Here is a 19,639-nt window from a genome sequence, read left to right as displayed (position 1 = left end):
ATTCATTCAGTAGTTTAGCTGATTGCTATGAATTATATACTAGCCAGTTTAGTGAGTGGTGTTTATTGATTTCTGTTAGATCTCTAGCTACAACTAATGAATCAAACAAATTAGTTTCTGAAACAACTGTGAATATATATATATTAGAGATCCTTAAAGCATATTACTAATGTTAGTTTGGCAGGAGGAAATTGTCAATGCCCAGAAAATTGGAAATGTGCTTCCTCTCTGACCCCCTCCCCCCCGAAACATCATCATATTAATAATTCTTTCTCCACTCAGGTTCTCTTCCCACTCTCCAGCAAACACTGACTTATAGATGTTCAAACTGAACAAATACGGGAAATCATGGGAGGGTCTGTAAATGTTATGTGAATTTCCCTTGTTTACTTTTTACATTTAATTTTCCCTTATAGCATGGATTCCACAAATCTTTTATTGAAGCATGATTTAACAGCTGAGTGTCCTGTCTATTGCTAACCCCTCCCCGTTTTCCAAGCAAGGGATCTTTTATTTCACATATCTATGAAGGTGTGCAGTGAGTGAATATGTTGTTGACAGGAGAAATTACATTACTGCTCGTAGCTTGCAGTAATTGAAGATGTGCAAATGTAAACAAACACAAACACTTGAAGGACTTCTTTCAGTTCTCATCTACTAGTTTCACTCACAAGGTTTTGGTCAAGCTGGGGCAAATAACAGAAATAACAGAAGACACAGAGTCAAGATGCCAAGCAGTGGGAGTCAACATGAAATTATATGTTGGGAAGTGAAATTCTTAACTACACAACTACACCTGGACCCCTTCTTTTGATTGTTGTTGTTGGCATTCTGTCGCTTATGATGTCGAGAGTTCCAGTTGATCCAATCAACGGAACAGCCTGCTCGTGAAATTAACGTGTAAGTGGCTGAGCACTCCACAGACATGCATGCCCTTAATGTAGTTCTCGGGGATATTTAGCGTGACTCTGTGTGACAAGGCTGACCCTTTGAATTACAGGCACAACAGAAACAGGAAGTAAGAGTGAGAGAAAGTTGTGGTGAAAGAGTACGGCAGGGTTCGCCACCATCCCTGCTGGAGCCTCGTGGAGCTTTAGGTGTTTTCGCTCAATAAACACTCACAATGCCCGGTCTGGGAATCGAAACCGCGATCCTATGACCGCGAGTCTGCTGCCCTAACCACTGGGCCATTGCGCGTCCTCTTTTGATTAATACAATAAAAAAAATACCAAGATTGTCAGACAGTAGATTGTTGTAGCATCATGGCATGCATTACAAATGATATACACAAATATATAAGCCCTGTGTATGTAAGTGCAAGTCATATGCATTTTCAATGGCTAATGCTATTTTAATCCTTTTGTTACTATATTTCTGTTGAAAGATACTGCCTTTGTTTCAATCAATTTTAAAAACAATAATGAATTTAATAAAATAACTTTGTCATTATTAAGCTGGTGTTTGGAATATATATCAACATGAAATTTTGCTGGAAAGTTTTAATTTAGATCACTTTAAAATAAGAAATTTCTATCATATAACCACAGGTCAGTCTTTGGTGGATTGTTATCAAAAGGGTTAACTGCATGTATGTGTGTGTGATAGGAAGAAGTGATGATGTCCTGGGTTAATCCTGATTGAGTAGACTAGTGATTAGAGACATTCAAACAATGACCATCCTATCTTGTTGTAAGGTATGGCATATGTAAAATTACATATATCAGTGGGCTTTAACTTTAAATAACATGATACAAAGAAGATTTGCTTGCTATTTCTAACAGGTCAAGTGATGGCATCACTTAGAAGAACCCTTCTGATGTAATTGGCAGCATGACTACATGGCAAACTTTAGGAAGTAGTGTCCTTGTTGTATAGCCCCAGGCTGGCCTTGATCCAGCAGATCAAAGGCATTCCAGCCATGAACATCCAGTTTTTATGTGAAACACACTGTTTAATATGTGCTTTCTTTTTACGAAAGTAGGATGTGATTTAAGGGGGATTTGGTTCCTGTTTCAAGTAGGTCAAATGGCCTTGTAGAGGCTCATCCCACTGACATGAGGAAGATCTGGTGCTGTTTAACCACAGAGCAGAGTAATGATTAAAGCTATGCCAGCTGTTGTCATTGCTTTTTTAGTATGCGTAGACAACATCCCAGAGTTACATTATAAAAGGAATCCTTTTCTAAGATTGTGGTGGGGGTTGTCATTTGAGGGAGATTTGACTGTCATTTCTAGCAGGCCAAACAAACATGTACAGCTTTCTTTATTGATTAGAGAGAAATATTACAGTAGAGTGGTGGATAGTAGAATCAGTAGAGTGTCCAACAAAATGTCTTCATGTATTTAGTGCCAGAGATAACAACCTTTTATCTTGGAAACATCAATAAAATAAATACCAGGTTAAGTACCAAAGATTGATTGATTAGAATCTCACCCACTCTCTTTCCCACTACCTCTAAAATATGTTACCTAGGGCCCAGTATAATATGAAGTATAAAAGAAGTCAATATTAAGTGTTACTATCACCATTAGTTCATTACATATTAATCAACTGCCAAACTCAAAACATTACAACCTTGCTAACTACATGGCATGCAACACGCACGCACGCACACACACACATACACACATTTGCCAACAACTTTGATATATATATATATATTTCTTTTATACTTTTACTAGTTTAAGTCATGAAACTTAAGCCCTTTTGGGATCAGATACCTTAACATTACCTTCAAAAGTTTAGTCAACTTTATTGGACTCCAGTGCTTACATTAATCTGGTGTTTATCCGTATATATATAAGAAATGTTTTTGAAAGACACTATATTCTATAATGAGATTATATATACTTTCTCACACAACAATTAAAATATATTTACTTTAAATCATTTATTTATTTTATATCGTTCATCTTTCTCCCCCTCTCATTCACGCACATGCTACTTTGGGAGCGAAAGAGTTTTGTTTACATTTCACGCCGGTACGAGCCTTAAATATTGGCCTTTTCCGTAAAAAGTGTCTTCGGCGATCTTTACCAAAGATCGGCCTTTTCCGTAACACCCGCACGATCTTCACTACGGTGTTAGGGTTAAGGTACGGAAAAGGCCGATCTTTGGTAAAGATCGCCGAAGACACTTTTTACGGAAAAAGCCCATATTTAGGACTCGTACCGTAAGATCGCCATCCATTTATTTAACAACAATGAAACTACGAGGTATGTAACAATTTGTCAGTGTTCCATTTATTTTTTTTTAGTGAAAATCGTGCGAGTGTTATCTAAAAATTTACCTGTACTTTTTCATGGTAAATTTGAGATTTAAAAACGTTTTCCATATTCTTCATTTCTGTATGTTGGTTAATTCAATTAGAAAATAAAACCTAATGACGATGTAATTAGCAGCTAGCACATTTGGTTTCTTAGTTTTTGTCTGCTTTTATGTTTAAATTCTTTACTTGACTGTTATATTTCTTACGAAGAGTGAAAAAATGTTTTCCATATTCTTAATCTCCGTATTTTCCCCGTACATTGAAAAATAGATGGTGAAAAGATCAATGTGTGTGTGTGGGGATTTCCGAGGCTGAAGATGTAAAATGCTTTCTTTTTCTTCTTAAACATGAGATATAATTTCAAAAACAGGGTTTTGTAGCATATTTCTTACGTAGAGAGTCTGCATTCTTAATTTTTAAAAATTTTATTATATATTTCAATTCCATTCTATTCTATTGCATTTTGCTTTATTTAACAACAATGTTTGTTTGACGAAACAAGTTAATATCTTAATTGAAAACGACCGCGTAACGTTGTCTGTGTTTGAAAACAGTTTTGTTCTCATTGCTGATTTTTCGTTCATCAGAACCGCAACTTCACCTTCATTTGTGCCTTCATTTAATCACATTTCCCCATCTGTTAGTTTCATTTTCTCTCTCTCCTAATCTGTCTCAGGCGTCGAACGGCTGCTTCATTGGCACAGAGGGCTAGAAGGGTCAAATGAGACTTTGGAGCAGGAGAGTCACTGAAAGTGACGACGAAAGAGCCATGCGATTACAACGGAGGAAGTCGTACGACCGTTCGGTGCGTTTTCAAGAAACGAGTTCAGCTCGATCTGCTCGCAATTCAAAAATTGCTGCTGCCACTGCCAATGCAAGAGCAACTGAGACAGCTAAACAACGGGCAATACGCAATTCAAAGAATGCTGCTGCCACTGCCAAAGCAAGAGCCTCCGAGACTGTCGAACAATGGGCAGCACGCAATTCTAAGAATGCTGCTGCCACTGCCAATTCAAGAGCCTCTGAGACTGCAGAACAACGAGCAGTCTGAACTTCGCAAAACACTGCTGCCACTACTACTACGCGATCTGCTGAAACTCCTCCACAGAGACATGGTACGCTACAGAGGACTAGTCATCGGCGAGAGGCTGCTCGCGGCATTACAAGCCCCAAAAGTTCCTATTGGCTCATGAAGGCTTTCAACTATGAACCGACGATAAGCTACTCTTCCCGTTCTGAAATCGAGATTGGGGGTATGTGCTCCACCTGTAAGCACTGCAATGCTAAGAAATGGTCAGCCGAACCACTTGGGATGTGCTGCTCAAATAGCAAAGTGCAGCTGCCACCACTTGAAGACCCTCCACAACCTTTGAAGGACCTGCTGGCAGGGTCTGCGCCAAAGTCATCCAGATTTCTTCAACTTATCAGGACATACAGTTGCGCTTTCCAGATGACCTCCTTTGGGGCTAAAGTTGTCTGAGAGGAAAGGTGGATGCCAACTTTTAAGGTCCAGGGGCAGGTTTACCACCTCATTGGGTCAACTCCAGCCCCCTAACAATAGTTCACCAGCGTTTTTGCAGCTTTATTCATCTCTGACTACAATCAACAGGCCGCAGCACGAGTAGCCAATTTCCCGGCGAATGGAGACAACACAGAGGCTGAAACTTTCGACAGAGACATCTTACTTGGCCTACAAACAATGCTGCATGAGCACAACAGTTACGTCCTCAGCTTCAAATGCGCATTGGAGAATGCACCCTGTCCCAACTACAATGTCATCATTGACGCTGACAAGGGGCCTTGTGATATTTGCTCCAGTTCTTTACAGTCTGAGTTCAAACTTGCTCATGTCAAATTTGTCTTTCATTGGTTTGGATATCAATAAAATAAAGTACCAATCAAGTAGAGAGTTTTGGTTGATGTAATCAACTAATCTCCTCCAAAATCATCTCAGAACTGCTGGTCTTGTACCTGTATTGGTTACAAATTTTGGCACAAGGCCAGAAATTCTAGAGGGAGGGAGAAGTCTATTACATTAACCCAAATGCTCAGCTGGTGCTTATTTTATTGACCCTAAAAAGATGAAAGACAAAGTCAACCTCAGTGGCATGCCTTGTACCTATATTAGAAACAATTAATTACACTGATGTGTATGTGTGTGTATGTGTATGAGTGTGGTGTATAAGAGGGAAAGAGGGAATGAAAGTCTATGTGTGTTCATGCATGTCTGTGTGAATGTGGAGGTATGTGTGTTTGATAGCTTGATAGAGAAAAATAGATAGAAGTTAAATAAGAGCTGAAGGAGGAGAGTTAATCAATAGACAGTTCCTAACTCCTTTTCTTTCTCTGCATCATCATCATTTTATAGATTAATTAAATCAATTACCATAATTAACTGGTTCACATAACTGCATTTCCTTAGACATATGATTTTATCCTTGCCACATCAGGTGACAGTTGCCAGTCTCCACTACAACTAATGCCTTCATGCTGTCCACTATATACATTGTATGTAATGGTGTCTACATGCACTGCATTGTATCTAAGTACTTAGTGCCTGTTGCCATGAAATCTTTGTTACATCCCGTCCAGATGCATTATGGCATACTTTCATAGAAGGTTGACTGTCGCCAGCTACTTGTAATCAGAACAGATATATTTAGACTTGTGCTTACAATACTGATTCTCATCAGCTGCTTTTTGATATAACTATTAATTTTTACAAAGTCAGGTAGAAACCACTTGCTCGATACCTCATGCAAAGCATTTTTAAGTGATAACTAGATTTGTTTAGTTTCTATTCTAAATGGGCAACTCCTTTTTTGGAACTAATTCAACCCCTACTGAAAGCTACTTTTCTATTACTAGAAAAACAAAAGACCCCTAGATGCTATTCATTGGTTAAATATCTCACCACACCACCACCTCTGCACCCACTTTATGAAGAAGGCTTTTTCCTTTTTCTTCTCTTTTCCTGCCTTGCAAGTTACTTAACAATCCCACTAGCATGAATAAAGCATCCAGCACACACTACTATAAATTGGTTGGCATTAGGAAGGGCATTCAACTGCAGAAACCATGACAAAACTGACATGGAGCACAATGCAGCACTGTGGTTCACTGGACCCTATCAAACTGCCCAACCCATGCCAGCATAGATAATTTACATTAAATGATGAGGATGACGACGATGACAATGGTGATGTTGAAACTGGTACTTCTGGATCTACAATTCCAAGTATTCTTTCACAGCTTAATAACACTGTTGCTTTTTTCCCCAGTACTCTTTATCAACCTGAACAAAAATCTCATCAACTGTAAAACAGGCAATAGCTAACATAAAATGTTTTAGGAAGTGGTAAACTTTTTACTTTGAGGCTGCTTTACACTACTTACTAATCAACCAGCAATCTTATGTTCAGTGACAAAGTAAAGAAAAATGAAGAATAAGATTTTCTGTGCCGCTTACAGCTATTCTACAACTATGACACCAGACACATCCATTCATCATCATTATCATTTAACATCTATTTTTCATGCTTGCATGGATCAGACAGAATTCATTGAGATAGATTTTCTATGGTTGAATGTCTTTCCTGTTGCCAAGCAAGGTAACAAACAACATCACTTGTATGATTGTAACACTTGTTTACAATCATCGAGTAATGTCAACACAGATATGTGCATGCAAACAGAAACATATGTACAATGGGTTTCTTTCAGTTTCTGTCTACCAAACCGAGGTAGTCATGTATGTGCAATTCTGTCTACCAAACCAGGTAGTCATGTACGTGCAGTAAAAATGGACAAGTTTGCATTTGTGTAAAATGACTTCTTTAATTGCAACTGTTTTTTGTTGCAACATGTACATATTGCATGTGTTGCAAGTGCATATTGCATGTATGTGTTGAGTGTATGTCTGTTGCATTTGTTTGTGGAATGCATATGCATGTTAAATGTGTATGTATGCATTATATGTATGTGCTATATGTATAGATATGTTACATATGTATATGGATGTGCGTACATGTGTTGTATGTGTTGCATGAGTGTATGCATGTGTAATGTGTGTGTTGTATGTGTGTGTATTGCATATGTATATGTCTATGTGCATTTGCATCTGTGTTTACTATATGTGTATGGATATGTTATAAGTGTGAAGGTGCATGGCTCAGTGGTTAGAGTGTCAAGCTTACAATCGTGAGGCTGTGAATTCGAATCCCGGACCAGGCTACGTGTTGTGTTCTTGAGCAAGACATTTTATTTCACGTTGCTCCAGTTCACTCAGCTGTAGAAATGAGTTGCGACGTCACAGGTGCCAAGCTGTATCGGCCCCTTTGCCTTTCCCTTGGATAACATTGGTAGCATGGAGAGGGGAGGCCGGTATGCATGGGCGACTGCTGGTCTTGTGCCTCGGAGGGTAACTTTCTAGGTGCAATCCCATGATCAGTCATGACCAAGGAGCGTCTCAGCAGAGGCAGCATGTTACAAGTATATATGGATATGTAGCACATATAAATATATGTGTTATATGTAATGCATGTTAGTGTTGTTATTTAGCTCAAGGTCAAACCAGAACAATGATGAAAGACATTTCAACAGTGACCACCCCATGTATCTAGAACAACATTATCTAATGCAATCTTTCATTTGTTTAAGAATATAGGGCATTATTTGAGAAGGAAGTTGATAACCATATAGTGATATCCCAACCACTTCATTTGTGAGCAGGAAATGTCTTCTTGATGTGTCAGCAGCAGCGGTAGTAGTAGTGGCAGTAGTAATACTGGCAACGACCTTGGTGGTAGTGACATGTTGGCAAGATAACTTAAAAGGTATGTAAATAATCGCTGAATGTCATATAGTGTATGAAGTGTGTGTGTGTGTATGTGTGTATTACATACAATATGGTAAGTCCCATGCCAGAGGGACTGACGTGGGACCGCCAGCAATGGAGTGCACTAATGGAGCTGATCGGCTCCATGCATGATGACACCTCTGGGACCACTATCTTGGAAGGACCCCAGCCCCATCGAGCAAAAGCATGAAGCTAAGCCAAGCCATACAGTATTGTATGTGGTGCACATGCACAAGTGTGTATGCATGTGTGTGTGTATATATATATAGATATAGATATATAAAAGTAATTATTCGTTCTGCAGTGTAGTTCTGAAATAGCAACATATCCTTAATGTACGATATAATCTGTCTCCACTTATGTTTGTATATTTGTGCCTATCAAATATTCATTTATCATGTACATGTTCAGTGTGTTTGTGCATGTGCATATCTGTGTGTGAGAGAGAGAGAGAGAGAGCGAATGTGTTTGTGTGATCCCAGCAACACTGTCACCACCGTATCTATGAAGCAGGATGTCTATTTCTGAGTATGTGGTGATAAGAGTAGTAGTAGTAGTAGTAGTAGAAGTAAGAGTTCTGGTGACAGTGATGGCCTGGATGAAGGTCACAAACTCTCTACTATTGGAAGGAGTATATAAATTAATGAATTGTGCTCTTTATAGATAAGAGATCAACACATAATTAATTGATTGGTTGGCCTGATAGATGACAAACAGACAGACATGTATGTGTACATATATATATCATCATCATCGTTTAACGTCCGCTTTCCATGCTAGCATGGGTTGGACGATTTGACTGAGGACTGATGCAACCGGATGGCTACACCAGGCTCCAATCTAATTTGGCAGAGTTTCTACAGCTGGATGCCCTTCCTAACGCCGACCACTCAGAGAGTGTAGTTATATATATATATATATATATATATATATATATATATCATCATAAATATACAGGGATTAGCATTGAGTTGTGTTTACTATATGTGTATGGATATGTTATAAGTGTGAAGGTGCATGGCTCAGTGGTTAGAGTGTCAAGCTTACAATCGTGAGGCTGTGAGTTCGAATCCCGGACCAGGCTACGTGTTGTGTTCTTGAGCAAGACACTTTATTTCATGTTCCCTGCCCATATTCTTGTATATATATATATATATATATATATATCTATATATATAAAAATGAGAATGTGTGTCTGTCTGTCTGTCTGTCTGTGTGAATCCCTAAAACTCGAGAACTACGCAACCAATTTCATTCAAATTTTACACATGCCTTACTTAGGGTTCCAGTTGTGTTTTAGTCAAAAAATTTTTTAACTTCTTGCAGAGTTCGAGCCCACGGCAACATAATATCTCCTCCACTATTTAAGTATTACGTGTCAAAATTGAAACAAAAACACTCATGTCAAATACTTTCACTTTAAAAATGAAACTATTCCACTAACTGAAACAATCACATTTTGATACTGTAATGACAGATACTTTCAGAGAGAGAGAGAAAGAGAGATGTATATGTATACATATAGATGTATATGTACACGTTATTCCACTAACTGAAACAATCACATTTCGATACTGTAATTACAGATAATTTCAGAGAGAGAGAGAAAGAGAGAAAAAGAGATGTATATGTACACGTATATGCATAGATATATATAGATATAGATCTATATGCATACATGTATATGTATACATATGTGTACATGTATATATATAGATGTACATATAATATGTACACATATATACATATATATACATGTATACAGATATCTATACATATATACACCCATCACACACAAACACATGCACACAAACACACACATTAGTCATTTGTTTTCTTATCCAAAACTATGTCAAAAGTACTGAATGGATCTTTATGAAATTTGGAAATTATATTCTATGCATAACGGCCATAACTCCCATGAAAATTCATATATTTTTGATGTTGATGAAATTTTAACCCGAACATAACAGATGAGCATTATTTGTAATTCAACGGTACAACAGTGTAAGACTACCCTTTCAGATATACTTACATTGTGATTTCTGCAATGTGGTGCATAAATTGTCAAGTAAATGAGACGCATCTTTGCCGCCACTGATTCACTTGCAAAGTGTTAAGTAAAATTATTTCGTTGCAGACCTCCTTTGGGTCTTTTTATTATCACTGCGACACACATAGTCCCCAGTTGGTAACATTGATTTCAAGGCCCTCCTAGATGAGAGACTGGCATTCCACTTAATGTCTATGTTCCATGCTGGCATGGATTGGAGAGTTATTAATGTAGAAATATGGTATTGTAGCTACTAACAGTTGAGGGTTGCGTAGTCTAGACGGCGTTTTAGATTTCATTATCCTCTTTAACCCGGGCAAAGCCGGGTATTTCTGCTAGTATATATATATATGCATGTGTGTGTGTGTGTGTGTGTGTGTAAGTATATACATGTCTACACACATCCACATGAGAATTATAGATAGTTTCTAGGTGCTCAACATTCAGTGAATAGGCTGCCCCACTACCATTTGACACAGTTCACAGTATCCAACTGAAATTAAAAAATTCTCCTTACCCAGTCACTCAGATAAAATGCCTAATAAGGAATTAACCAGAAAGTCAACATTCAAAACTTTTAAATAAAAAAAAGATCTAAGACAGACAAAAGAACAGATTCTATATGCGTATATCCTATATCTTTTATTTGTTCCAGTTATTGGAAACTTGGCCAAGTTGTGTACTAACTTGAAGGGTGTAGTCACACAAATCGACCCAGCAGTTATTTTTTTAAGATTGGTGCTTATTCAATCAGTCTCTTTTAACAAATGGCTGAGTTAGGGGATCGTAACACTGGTTGTCAAGTGGTGGTGGTCATGGGTAAACACACACATCTATCTATCTATCTATCTATCTATCTACATACATGCATGCATATATATTGGGTCATCCCATAAATAATGCGGTTTTTTTATACTTCTTTTTTATTTTTCAAAATTAAGATAAAGTTCATTTTTAATCTGAAATATACTCTCCTTCATTTTCTACAATGCTCTTCCATCTATCTGGTAGACTTGCAAGGCCCCTCTTCCAAAATTCACTTGTCCGTCACAAAAAATACTCCTCCAGTACTATTCTGACCTCATCTACAGAATTTATATTTTTTGCATCCAAATGATTTTGAAGACTGCGGAATAAATGATAATGAGATGGGGCAATGTCCAGCAAATATGGTGGGTGAAGCATCATTTTCCATTCAAACTGCACCAGCCTTTGGAATGTCATCCTCACTGTATGTGGCCAAGCATTATCCTGATGGAAGAACACTTTTTGACTTGAAATCAAAGATGGTTATTTTCCTTCTAGCGCTGACTTCAATGACTGGTTGAATGACCGAATCCAAGCTTCTCTGCTAGTTTCTTAAAAGTTACGATGGGATTTTGTTCCACCAGGGTTTGAAAAATGTCCTTGTTGAGCTCTACACATTTTCCAGAATGAGGCTTGTCTTCTAGGCTGTAGTTTCTGGCTTGGAATTTCTGGCATCACAGTTGAGACTGGCATACGCTTATCATCCTATCTCCATATATGCACTTGTCATTCTCTCAGTTATCTGGCCTGCCGTGAAAAAAGCTTGGTGAACCCTGCCCATAACGATAGCAAATTTTCTTTCTTCTGCTTCTTTTCTTTTTTCGTTCCTTTCTTTTCTCCTTTTCTTCCAACTCAGCGTTTTAATACTGTTATCGAGGTCCAGAGTGAATTGCAGAAGGTCCTCAACTCGCTTACAGAAAAAGACTTCCAGGCTGGATTCCAAAAGTAGCAGGAATGCCAGGACTGGTCCATAGCAAGGTGACTATTTTGAAGGAAATGAAATTAAAAGCATAGGTGAAAACATAATTAGTCTGGGAACTTTTTGATATCACCTTGTATTTAGTAGTCAAATCCGAAATGTAGATGGTTTTACCACTATTTCTAATTTGAACATTGCAATATCCAGTGCATGAAACTTAAAGATCTCTTTTAGCTCTTTTACTTGTTTCAGTCATTTGACTGCGGCCATACTGGAGCACCACCTTTAGTCGAGCAAATCGACCCCAGGACTTATTCTTTGTAAGCCTAGTGCTTATTCTATCGGTCTCTTTTTGCCGAACCGCCAAGTTACGGGGACGTTAGCACACCAGCATAGGTTGTCAAGCGATGGCGGGGGGACAAACACTGACACACAAACACACACATATATATATATATATATATATATATATATATATATATATATATATACATATATATGACGGGCTTCTTTCAGTTTCTGTCTACCATATCAAATCCACTCACAAGGCTTTGGTTGGCCCGAGGCTATAGTTAAAGATACTTGCCCAAGGTGCCACGCACTGGGACTGAACCCGGAACCATGTGGTTGGTAAGCAAGCTACTTACCACACAGCCACTCCTGCACCTATGATATACACAAACTCTACAAATAAAAAGAGTATTCATCCAGCTATGCAGTGTTGAATACTCATTGACACTGTTCAACACTATTGTGTAAAAACACACACACGCACACACATATGCACAGGCAAGGTTGTGTGATTAACAAGTTTTCTTCCTAACCACAAGGTTTCAGGTTCAGTTTGACAGCATATCTCAGGCAAGTGTCTTGCCTGAGGGGCTGATCAAAGCTTTGTGATTTAGTAGATGTAAATTGAAAGAAGTCCGTTGTGTGTATGTATGTTTGTAGTTCTTCGTCTTGATATTGTAGGACTGTTGTAAATGAATGTCATTCTTTTCCAACATTTCTGCATAAACATAACTAGCCAGCAGAAGCAGGGTGATGGTTGGTGACATGAAGAACATCTGGCTGTAGAAAACCTGCCTCAATAAACTCCATCTGAGACGTACAAACATTGAAAAGTGGAATTTAAAATAATGACAACAATGGTGATATGTGTGTGTGTGTGACTGATTGTTTATATTTTGGGCTTTTTGCATGAAAGCTCAGGTAAAGAATAACAACCAAAAACTTGGTAATGTTTGTTGACATTCCTTGACCAAAGGTCAGCTGGTCATTTTCAAAGCTGATTGAAATAATCCCTTAACTGAAAAACAGTGTATTGATTTGGCCGGAGATCCTATAATGCTGCTAAGCCGGCCCTTCATATATACTTTAATCAGTTTGAGACCCGTTAACGAAAACGGACACACACACACACACACACACACACACACACAAAAAGAAACCAGCCTATTAAGTGTAAAAAAGTGTAGAAAACGAATATGAAAAAAAAAAAATTTGCGCAAACGAACGGGGTTTGGGTGGGGAGAGGAATTTCGGAGAATTCACAGGATCCGATTTTTCCGTCATAACTTTCAGGAAAATAGATATATATTTACGAAATTTTATAGAAATGCCGTTCACATGGCACAAATTACGATTATAAAGAAATTTCTGGGGAAATTTTTATCCGAAGGGGTGGGGAGAGGACTGTCGGAAAATTCACACGATCCTTTTTTTTCCCCTCATAACCTTCAGGAAAATGAATATCTTTTATTGAAATTTTATAATAAAAAAACACCTTTCAAACAGTATACAGGGTGTCCACAAAGTCTGGGTACATGGAGTAAATAAAATCATAACATAAACAATTAAATATAAGAAATAATTTCTTAAAATATGTGTTAATCCCCATATACCTAGACTTTGTGGACACCCTGTAGATTACGATTATAAAGAAATCTGTGGGGGAAAATGTTTTTCCGAAGGGGTGGAGAGAGGACTATTGGAAAGTTCGATAAATTTTTAGATTAACACCCGCACGATTTTCACTAAGAAAAAAAAAAAAAACTCGGATTTCTTTAATGATTCGGGAGGGGGGGGAGCCTCCCCCCTCTCTGAACCCAAATAAGGGATTTGCAGCATATTAGGAGGTCAGAGTACGTGATTCCATGCAAAATATCCGAGTTTTTGTTTTTCTTAGTGAAAATCGTGCGGGTGTTTATCTAAAAATGTACCGACTATTTGGAAGTTGGAAACTGAAAGACGCCCATCGTATATATGTATATATCTATATGCGTGCATCTTTATGTTTGTTAGTTGCCCGCCACCACTTGACAATCGGTGTTGGTTTGTTTACCCCCACCCCCCATAATCTAGCAGTTCGGCAAAAGGATCCGATAGAATAAGTATCAGGATAAAAAAAAAATAAGCACTGGGGGGCGGTTTGTTCGATTAAACCCGTCAATGCGGTGCCCCAGCATGGCTGCAGCCCGATAACAAGATGTAGCTTTTAAAATCAATCTGAAAAAGAATACTTCATGGACAAATGCTTCGAAACCAACGTAACCGCAAGCCATATTATAAAAGCAGAATATTTGTTATAATTTACAATGAATGACTGGGACGATTTTCTCTTTAAGTGTAGTAAAATAATGGCGGAATTTCTGAATCAGCACACCTACCGCCCTTTTTTCGTTTCTCACGAGTATTTCTTTGGGTTGGCAAAAATTTACCATTAATTTTTTTTTACAAATACCTTTCAGATGGTGTAGATTACGATTATATCGGAATTTGTCGCGAAATTTTTTTTTCAGAGGTGTGGGGAGAGGAGTTTCGGAGAATTCAATAAGTCGACTTTGTTTTCTCATAACTTTCAGAAAAATAAGCGTTTTTAATGAATTTTTTAATAAATACCTTTCAGATGATGGTAGATTGCATTTATATCGGAATTTAATGTAAAAAAAATAACAATAAAAATATAAAAAACACTGCACATCCAGACACATCACAGATTTTTCCAAAATGTAATGTTTCATTTCATGTGTGTGTGTATGTATGTATGTATGTATGTATGTATGTATGCATGCATGTGTATATATATATATATATATATATATATATATATATATATATATATATATATATATATATATATATATATATATATATATATATATATAAAATAATCGTTTATTACTGTCGTCTCTTCTTGTGTGTGTGTGTGTGTACCATTTCTTTTTTTTTTTTAACATTAAATTTCAATATAATCGTAATTTGCAATCTGAAAAGTATTTGTAGAAATTTTCATTAAAAAATATTCATTTTTCCGAAAGTTATGAGGAAACAAAGTTGTGGGAGGGGTGTACGTGTTACACACACACACAATTTTTCCAGAGTGATATATTTTCTTTGTGAAACTCAAAGTGGTGGATTAGCCAAATCGTTAGCACGTTAAAGAGAATACATTAGTGCTATTTATTTTCGCTCTTTACATTTCAAATTCAAATCGCACTGGTTGCAAGTTTGCCTTTTTTTCCTTCTGGAGTTGATAAAATAAAGAACTAGTTCAATGCTAGGGTGCACCCCTTTTACCACCCGAGCTGTCACATCTTGGACCTTCCGCCGGAGTGAGGAGTGGGCGAGTTAAATGGGGTGTCTGTGATTGCTCATAGGTACATGTGTACTTAATAATCAGAAGCGTAACACATCAAACATGTTGACACCAAGTCACACTCGAGTGCAAATGACGACAGAGATGTTAATAGTGAGATAAAACAGTTCGTATAAAGTTAAACTGTTAATTTTCTTCTGGAAAATAACATGTTTCTTAATCATTGTGAAAGATATTTAGCTTCCTATTACTTAGAGTCATTACGTGTATTCAAAAGAATTTCAGAATTACCCTTAATGTTTTTATCAACATATGTGAGCTTGGAAGACTAAATTGCATTCGTTTCTAAATTTTATGTGAAAACCTTAAGGAATAGTTTTAAGATAATGATGTTATGAGTAGGAGCGGTATCCAATCTGGTCAAAAAAAATATTGTGATGCAAGTAAACAACGAAGGAATATCTAAAGGGGGAAAAAAAATTGGCCAAACTTACCAGCCATGGTTAAAAGCGAGCCCTTTTCAACGTCTGGAAAAGATCTTGTTTTGTAGGTAGTTATGTGTGAAGTGCGGTGTCTGTTCAGACAAGCAAAATATAAGAAAACCAGAAGAGAAAGAGGAGTGTTTAAACAATTGAGAGAGAAAAATATGAATGAATATAAGAGCGAGTGAGAATGGAAACGGATTAAGTGTCAAAGTGAGTAAAAAAGAAAGAGAATGAATAAATAAAGAGGGAATAAGCGATATATATATATATATAAAGGAAATAGAAGAAAGAATGAATGTTAAAGAGATAGAGGGGGAATGAACGATATAGAAGGAGTGGCTGAGGGTGTGAGCAGGATATATATATAATATATATATATATATATAGATAGATATAGTGAGAGAAAGAGAGAGAAAGAATGGCTGGGTGAGAGAAAGAGAGAGAGAAAAACAGACAGAAACAGAGGGAGAAAGAGAGCAAAGGAGTGAGAAATATACACAGAACGATAATAATAGAGAGGTGAAGAGAGTGAGTGAGAAATATAAGGAATGGTTGGAGGGGGTGCAAGAAATATACCGGGAGGGAATGGTAAAGGCTGAGAACAGAAGAGAGTGAGCGAGTGAGATATAGGGAATAGCTTAGAGTGAGACTAAGAGAATAAGTGAGAGAATGGTAAAGATAGAGAAGTAAAGAAAGTGAGAGTGACTGATATATAATAATGTCTGAGTGAGAGAAAGAGAAAGGGTGAGTGAGAGAAGTGAAAATAATAGTAAAGATAGAGAGGTGAAGAGACTGAGTAAGCGATGTAGAAAGAATAGTAGTAGTTAGAGAGAAAAATGAGGAACGGTAAGAGAAAAGCAACGAAACGGGGAAGTGAAAAGAGGAATTGTATATGAAGCAGATGGTGGGAGGGTAATTTCTCTACGACAACTTTCTCTGACTACCTTGTTCTAGACGAGAGGCGTGGCTTGTTACCAATATCACACACACACACACACACACACACACACACACACACTCTCTCTCTCTCTATGTCTCTGTCTCCCTCTACTTTTGCCTCCCTCCCTCTCTGTCTCATTGTTGTTATTGTAAAAACAATAAATAATAAAGGGTGTTCAATAAAGGTTCTCCGCAGAGACTTGTTTTCATCCTGCGCATCACCACCATGGCGCTATTTCAAGAGTTTTTCAGTGAACCGATTATTTCGAAGGGACTTCGACCACCTAGATCACCAGATTTAACACCGCCAGACTTTTTTTCCTGGGGAGCAAGTATAGGATCAGTGTACAAGAATCGCCCGAAAGCCTTAAATACTTACTGTGGAGAAACTTTCTGAACTTTCTATACAAGGTGTCCACAAAGTCTGGGTACATGGGGATTAACACATACATTAAGAAATTATTATTTCTTATATTTAAATGTTTGTTATGATTTTATTTACTCCATGTACCCACATGGGGATTAACACATACTTTAAGAAATTATTATTCCTTATATTTAATTGTTTATGTTATGATTTTATTTACTCCATGTACCCAGACCTTGTGGACACCCTGTAGTACTAGTGGTTGCCGAAATGACTGATGTCTATCGTCCTGAGGGTGTGATGTTTATAGGCTTCAATCTCCACCCCAAAGAAATACAAAAAAAAAAGTCCGAGCAAGAGTTGTCAGACAGGTTTGCGTGTAATAAAAAGTTTGATCGTCTGCAATGTTAGACATGTATGTATGTGTGCGTACACACACACACACACACACACACACACACACAGAGAGAGACACGCACGTATCCATGCATAAATACATGCATGTATGCGCACGCGCAAGCACACTTTGCTGCAAAGTAAAGTTCCACTGGTTGTGATTTCACTTTTGCCAAGTTGAAGGCTTCATCAGACCGGGATGAAATCACCAACCGCCAAAGTTTCGAAATCAGTCGACTTTTCCCTTGAGTTAATAATAAATGTAATACTCCGCTGAATACATTTATGTAGAATCAACATGAATTTATTCAGTAATGCTTTCACAATGTTTGACTATGCAAAAAGAAAGATCCAACATTAATATTCGCGCATCTATCTATCATCATCATCATCATCGTTTAACGTCCGCTTTCCATGCTAGCATGGGTTGGACGATTTGACTGAGGACTGATGAAACCAGATGGCTACACCAAGCTTCAATCTGATTTGGCAGAGTTTCTACAGCTGGATGCCCTTCCTTACGTCAACCACTCCGAGAGTGTAGTGGGTGGTTTTACATGTCACCAGCACGAAAGCCAGCCAGGAGGTACTGGCAACGGCCACGTTCGAAATGGTGTATTTTACGTGCCACCTGCACAGGAGCCAGTCCAGGGGCACTGGCAACGATCTCGCTCGAATGTCTTTTCACGTGCCACTGGTACAAGTGCCAGGAAGGCGACGTTGGTAACGGTTAGGCGACGTTATCTATCTGTGTGTGTGTGTGCGTGTGTGTGTGTGTGTGTGTGTAATCAGAAGATCCAAGGATCTAAGTGTAGGAGGTTTGTAAGCTTCGAGCAGTCTGTGATAGGTATAAAAGACAACGTTCAGAAACAACAATTTATTGGTGTCAAGTTAACTTGGGGTTCCTTAAAAGCAATATAACCTTCATATAATTAAGGTAGCTCAACCTGATGAGTAGCTGGCTGAATACCTCATTGAATGCTCAAAAGGAGAAGATAGACAGCTGACAACCATTTTTTTCTCATTGTTTACGTATTTAACTCGTTTGTTTACATATTTCATGTTATTTGCACTGTTGGTGACGTCCTGTATATATATATATATATATATATATATAATCTTTTACTCTTTTACTTGTTTCAGTCGTTTGACTGTGGCCATGCTGGAGCACCGCCTTTAGTCGAGCAAATCGACCCCAGGACTTATTCTTTACAAGCCTAGTACTTATTCTATCGGTCTCTTTTGCCGAACCGCTAAGTTACGGGGACATAAACACACCAGCATCGGTTGTCAAGCGATGTTGAGGGGACAAACACAGACACACAAATACATACATATATATATATATACATATATACGACGGTCTTCTTTCAGTTTCCGTCTACCAAATCCACTCACAAGGCTTTGTTCGGCTCGAGGCTATAGTAGAAGACACTTGCCCAAGATGCCACGCAGTGGGACTGAACCCAGAACCATGTGGTTGGCAGCAAGCTACTTACCACACAGCTACTCCTATATATATATATATATATATATGTGTGTGTGTGTGTGTGTGTATGAATATATAAACCTTTAAAAAAAAAATCTTTGTTCATTTCCTTCACTTTCAACCTGTGTCTATGTGATAGATAAGGCAGTTTTAGAGTCATTTGACATCTTCTTCTAGCATGTAGTTTGCCCTTATTATAATTTCTATAAAAAATTATAAACTCTATATTAATTTATACCTAAAAGTTTTTACACACTAGCTACCTGATAAAATCCTATATAGATTTTATCCTTAATTATGATAATAATAGTATTAATAAATAAATACATACACACCCATATATAGAAAGAGAGAGAGAGATGTATATAAAGCATAATTAGAGGATAAAATCATTAAAATTAATTAATTTTATCAGTGACCAGCATATAAAAACCCTTTAGGTAAAATACGTTCATAGAGA

The 19,639-nt window shown here is 37.6% G+C and overlaps 1 protein-coding gene across 1 annotated transcript in view; it reads right to left on the bottom strand.

Annotated features, from left to right (window-relative positions):
• The window catches only part of LOC106871065 (gelsolin-like protein 2), a 54,024-nt gene extending 37,667 nt beyond the window's left edge, over positions 1-16,357 (bottom strand). The window contains exon 1 of the mRNA XM_014917334.3: positions 15,998-16,357. Within this exon, the coding sequence (XP_014772820.1) occupies positions 15,998-16,004 (7 nt within the window). The 5' untranslated portion in view covers positions 16,005-16,357. The remainder of the gene's footprint in view (positions 1-15,997) is intronic.
• Positions 16,358-19,639: the final 3,282 nt, after the last annotated feature.

Source organism: Octopus bimaculoides, chromosome 5 (assembly GCF_046866305.1).
Source record: "Octopus bimaculoides isolate indiv1 chromosome 5, ASM4686630v1, whole genome shotgun sequence".
Taxonomy (NCBI): Eukaryota; Metazoa; Mollusca; class Cephalopoda; order Octopoda; family Octopodidae; genus Octopus; species Octopus bimaculoides.
Note: the sequence above shows the minus strand (reverse complement) of the source record. Positions and strands in the feature narration are given on the sequence as shown.